Source organism: Centruroides vittatus, unplaced genomic scaffold (genome assembly GCF_030686945.1).
Source record: "Centruroides vittatus isolate TY-2023 unplaced genomic scaffold, ASM3068694v2 contig_3117, whole genome shotgun sequence".
NCBI lineage: Eukaryota > Metazoa > Arthropoda > Arachnida > Scorpiones > Buthidae > Centruroides > Centruroides vittatus.
In genome coordinates, this window is record NW_027122008.1 from 150168 (window position 1) to 156146 (window position 5979).

General features: G+C 26.8%; 1 protein-coding gene across 1 annotated transcript; it reads right to left on the reverse strand.

Annotated features, from left to right (window-relative positions):
• Positions 1–1655: 1655 nt before the first annotated feature.
• On the reverse strand, positions 1656–3803 carry LOC136973206 (chitinase-3-like protein 1). The gene is made up of 8 exons (XM_067267906.1): positions 3631–3803; positions 3349–3549; positions 3025–3281; positions 2834–2937; positions 2637–2760; positions 2382–2567; positions 2190–2312; positions 1656–2077 (listed from the first exon to the last, which is right to left on the reverse strand). Exons 1-8 carry the CDS (start codon positions 3704–3706, stop codon positions 1700–1702), a joined length of 1449 nt encoding a protein of 482 aa, XP_067124007.1. The 5' UTR covers positions 3707–3803; the 3' UTR covers positions 1656–1699.
• Positions 3804–5979: the final 2176 nt, after the last annotated feature.

The window sequence follows — 5979 nt, forward strand, 5'->3', positions numbered from 1 at the left end:
CATTAAAATATCGAACTTTTCATAGATAAAAATTCTCCAGCTTTATGAAACATCTTTAGAGTAAACATGGGCTGACAAATTAATACTTACAGATACTAGTAAGTGTAAGAGTCATAATAGTTAGTTTTATTAACATTTCTATTCAAAAGAAAATGAATCACAAACCGAATCCACAACTCATTGAAGGGAATGAAACCTGTCAAGGACTTTTGCTCGACTTTCCCGGCACTCGTTAAGGGGATCGGAAAGGACGTCCGATAATTTTCAAAAATAACAAAAACTTTAAATGAGTAATTTTGTTGAATAATGAGAAATTTCATTATTTAAAATAATATTTAAGTTTAAAAAGAAAAAACCACTATCACACTAACACAAAGTTAAATTTGTGTGTGGTGCCATCTGTTATGAGATTTCATTTTAAAGATAATTTTTACATTATTAATTATTATAAAAAAACAAAAGTCTTAATTCTGAGGGTAGAAATGAGTTTCCAAAAAATGTAAATGCCAATAACGAGTAAAATGTTTATAAAATCCACCCCACTCGAAATAGGATACGTTAATACCTTCTGTCTTTCTACCTCTCGATCTTTAATCACCAAAATTTAATAGAATTAATGCCTCGTATAGACGTATAAATAACCATATCAAATTTCAAAATTATTGGTGCATCCAATTTTGAGATGTAATGCAAAATACACGTCAATGCACGCGCACACACACACACTCACACATAATACAAAATTTTATAAGGAGTGTTTTACATTTTTGGGTCATTTTTGAGTCAAAACGTCGAGAAATGCAAAAACCTGGAGGGGAGTCAAAATTTGACCGATTACCATTTTTTCCCTATGTGACATTCCATAACAGCCAGGAAAGTAAAAGCATATGCAACCGATCTTAGAATAGAACTCTAGAATCTGTTTAACTTGTTCTCAAGTTTTTATGATTATTGTCCTCATCATAATTATATCAAATTTGATATTTGATTCTTAACAACAAATCTAGATTCTTTTATCAATAGTTGAAGACACAATAATTCAATATTTTGAATCTCTCTTTAGATCGTCATACTTTAATTAAATAGAAAATGTGTTTTCATTATTCACGTTATGAATTGTATTTTATGTTATTTTAGTTATTTACCATAGATTTACATTTGAAACACTGTTAACAGCGTTAAAATTTAAATTTTTAAAAAATTCTATCGTTTGATAAATAAAAATTTGTTGCTGGTACAAGCTATAACTTATTAATTATGACTTTTAATTAATATATAATTAAGTGTTCAGTGGCAAACTGTCCAAATAAAAGAATGCATAATTTGTAGAAATTTAATCGTTTCTTTAATGAGTAGAACTACATTAAAAATAATTAATTTAAAAAGAACAAGATAAATATCCTGTAGAAAATATTTTATGGTAGGTATTTAACAGGTATTCATTTATTGAGTCGTAAATATTAAGGACATTCAGATCTGATTATACTTTAAATTATTATTAAAGTTTTTAATGTTTAAATTGTAAAGTACTAATAAATATAGCAAACTTCATTAAATCTTGTTAATCCATTGTTATTAAAAAAAATTATTAAATAATAAGCTATTTGATTTTCAACATAATAAGAGATGTTAATAATACAATAAAGAAAATCCAGTTTACATAAAATATTTATTTACATTTTAATCTAATTTTGAAAATTTAACAATCGTTGACGCCGTCTTTCCATGTACAAGAACGAGCCGATTTATCGAAGGCTGTTCCAGCAGGACAACTGTAAATAACAACTTTAAATCCATTATCTATTGGAACGCATGCATAAAATTTAGTGCAATCTTCAGGATGAGGGAAATGTCCAGCCTGTTTACATTCCATAGGTTTTGGTGTTGGTAAATTGGGATCGCGAGTTGTTGTAGGGGGAGGAGGAGTCGTTGGTGGTCGTTTAATTTCTCCATTCAGTAATTCGTGAATTTTTGTTAATAGTGGAAATTTCTGTCCGTGACATTTACCTAAGAAATCATCTGTTTCTATTGACCAAACCATTCCCCCTCCTAAATTTTTCTCTAAAGCATATTTTACCTAAAGAATTAATATTTATTATAAATAAAAAAATGTAGTTCTGTTTCATCTTCCATGGTATAAAATACAAAAAAACAATTTTAACAGTTAAAAAAACACAAAATTATCTTACTTTTATTGTTATACTTTCAATGTCGTCGTATCCAACCCATTGGTTTCCTTTAAAAGCATAAGGAGATTTTTGATGTGGATCAACAACTACTTTCCAATCTCCACCTTTCAAAAAATCGCAGATCTAAAAATAAAGCAGCATTTTTAAATAAAAATTTTCACTTATTTAAAGAAGTTTAACTTTATACGATACTTCGTTATATCCAAGGGTTCCTGGTTCTCTGGTATACGGTCCGGCTGTAGCAGGACCCGTTGATGGTGCTCCTAAACCATTGTTGTCAGAATTTTGTAAAGTAAAAGCTCTGCCGTAAAGACCCATTCCAAGAACAATTTGTTTGGGAGAAGCTCCTTGATTTATCCAATAATTTACAGAAAAATTCTGGAAATGTAAGAAATTTTTAAAATTTTGTCTGTAGTCCATATATTACAATAATAGATAATTACTTACCACGTTGAGAAATAATTCATCTCCCTGTTCATCCGGTCGAGCATAAAGAGGCGCATTTAAACCAGTTACAGACTCCCAAGCACCGTGATAATCATAAGCCATTAAGTTTATGATATCTAAATATCTAAATAAAAGATTAATTCCGAGTTTAGAGATTAAGATAAAAAAAATCATTTAACTTATATTATATTACTTACTGTGAGATTTTAGGAATATCATAAGCTGTATCGATTGTACCTTTGCCTGCTGATACTGCAGCAGTAATGAGAAGACCGTGTTCATCGAAAGCTTCTCTCATTTCCTAAGTATATACGAGTATATATAGTAAAATAATACGATTTTAGCAAATAATAATAAAATTTTTATGACAAGAATTCTCTAGAAGAACCTTCAACAATAGAACAAAATTGTCTTCATCTTCAGGAACGCCTCCGCGATTTGCAGGATATTCCCAGTCCATATCTAATCCGTCAAAATCATGTTCTAATAAAAATTTTACACAACTATCGATAAATATCTTTCTTTTTCCTGCATCTTTTGCCATGGCGGAATATTTTATAGATCCTTCGTTCCATCCTCCAATAGCTAAAATAGTTGTCAATTCTGTATTCTGCTTTTTCAATTGATTAAATTGTTTAAAAGCACCTGAAAACATAAATTATTAATTTAGTTTTTTAATAAATACACTTACGAAGCACACAATAATAAATACCTCTTCCGTAATGTTCCTCTAGATCCAAGTAAGAATCCAAACTTCTAATTGTATTATCAAAGGCTAAACCTGCGAATCCATAAACGAGATGTGTACAAATATAAGGATCTATAAAATCAATTGGAAATTTTCCATCTCCTGGACGATATGTTGCCCAACTTCCATAGTAACAAACGACTTTATACGGTTTTTTATTTCTGTCTGAATATGGATAACATTTTCGAATGTATTTTAAATTAATTTAGCAGTTTAGAATTCGGAAATAATTATTAAAATGCTTACCTCTAGAAGGAGCTTTTGATAGAGTTAAAACGAATATACTAATTAATAAAAGAATTGATAACTTTAAGGATTTCATTATAACGTTAAGTAAAACGAGTATTTGCAAGCCTATTAATTTGAATTTTTAAACACAAGTTAGTATCATGAGACTACCCGGTCTAGAAAATAGAGGAAACAACTGTTCTAGATAAAGTCCTCTTTTATAGATTACAGCATCTGTTAACCTTCATACAGTTATCTAATATTTATATATATCTTATTTTTATCCTTAGTACAGATATAGATAAATAATACATGTTTTTTAGAATTAAAATTATAATAGAGTTACAAAGAAATAAAATTTTATCCTTTAATTAAAATATTACGATCGTAATCGTTAACCACGAAATTAGTAATTATGATTAGTAATTATAATCGTGTTTTTAGTATTAGCGAATTATATATTTGGTAGAAAATGTTAAAATTCCCGCATAAATAAATGATAGGGTCAATAAGGAATTTAATTATAGTAATAGACAGAATAATGAGGAAATGTAATTATTATTATAGTAATTTAAAAGAAATAGGGCAATCTTCATTAGATTAAATGAGTTAAATGATAATAAAACGTAAGAGGAAAAATGCAACTCTTTTTTAAAAGTATTAATTAAAGTAATCCTTTTTAAGAAAACAAAATTATTCTTTAAAAAGGAAGGATATATATATATGTAAACATAAAAATTAAGAATATTTCTCAGCTAATATTATTGAAATTACGAATTTGAAATAATCTGTGGATCTACAGTTAAGTTTTATAATTAGAATTTAATAATAATTTTAATGCTTAAATTATTATTATTTATAGAAAATTTTAATCCTAACTAATTAATAAACAATTCAAGCTTTATATGAAAATTATATCTACGATATAGTTTTTACATAGAGCTTAAATTTATTGTATCGTAGATATAATTTTAGTTTTATATATTGTGCATGAATCAAAATTTGACAATTGGAAGAAAAAAATTACAATATTCAGTAGACTACATTCGAGCAATATCAATAAAAGATAAAAACAACAAAAAAATTTATTTTGCGCTTTCATAATATTATTTAAATAAAAATATTTTATTTCTTATAAGAAAGTAATATAAATCTATTATTTTCTATGTTTAAAGTATCAGATTTCAAGGTAAAAAATGAAAATAAAATTGAAACAGCAAACCTTTCATAATTATGATTAATAAAGGAAATGAAAAGAAAGAAAGAAAAAATATAAAAAGAAAAAGTTAACAATATTAGAATTATCCTAATTCAACTTCAAGCATATTATTTAAGGAAATGTTCCGTTTTCCCGTTAAGTATATATATTTTTTACTTTAAGAATTTATTATTTCAATAACAAATTCTGCAAATATAATTTTTTAATTGAAAAAATTAAAATAGGCGTTTTTACTAACGTAAGTGTCGTTTGCGTAATTTGCATACATCGAATTCTTTGACATATTTTAAGAAAACGTTTATATCTGTGTATTTCTCGCATATATTAGGAATAAATTTTAAAAGTCTAGAAATCCGATTGTCTCTAACCTTTTAAAAACAATTTAAATATTCAAATATGTAACAACATACTGTTTTAAGGATTATACAAGTACTGTATACATAATCCTTAGAACTTGAAATGTCGTTAGGTATTTATTCGAGAAAAATCTTTGTTAAAAGAATAGTCTATTCTCTTCTTTTCAAATATTTCTCATATAAAGTTTTTATTTTGTAAATATATTGAGAAAAATGAATCAATTCACCTTGTAACAAGTATCAAGTGCTTTTGTTTTGATTTTGGCTTTGCTTCAGTAATTGATTGCATCTTGAAGTGTTCATATAATACAAAGGAAAAGTATCGTGTGTTTCTAGTAACATCTTTTACATGCAATTAATTAAAAATTATCCTTAAAATTAACGCTTAGATAAAACCATATTCTGAATTAGTTTTCGATGGAGATAAAATATTTTGTCGGGCTTACAGTAAAACAGTAAAGTTATTCTCTTTTTTGGGGATAAATTTCTTGTTACTGTTACTTCATAAATTGTTGCAATAGGTGTTCTGGAAAGAAAATACCTTATAAATTTGCATACTTCTTTACTTATAGGAAAATGTAAAAAATTGAAGCTAGCTTTTACGTTGCAACAGTCGGTTCCCAGTGACAGCGCGAAGAAAAAACAACAAAAAAAAAATTAAACGAGAAAGGCTTAATGATTTATGTAAGCTCAACGCACTTTTCTTTTACAAATATACCATTGAGTAAATTAAATAATTCTATCTTAAAAGATTAAAAAATATTGTAAACATTGTCTCCTATAAAAATATGT

Bases quoted from the DNA above. Each gene is read 5' to 3' on its own strand.
- LOC136973206 (XM_067267906.1), bottom strand. From the start codon at position 3,706: ATGAAATCCTTAAAGTTATCAATTCTTTTATTAATTAGTATATTCGTT. The intron at 2,761-2,833 runs GTAAGTAATATA...TCTTTTATTTAG, and splicing joins GATATTCCTAAAATCTCACA to ATATTTAGATATCATAAACT. The intron at 2,313-2,381 runs GTATCGTATAAA...CTTTATTTTTAG, and splicing joins GAACCCTTGGATATAACGAA to ATCTGCGATTTTTTGAAAGG.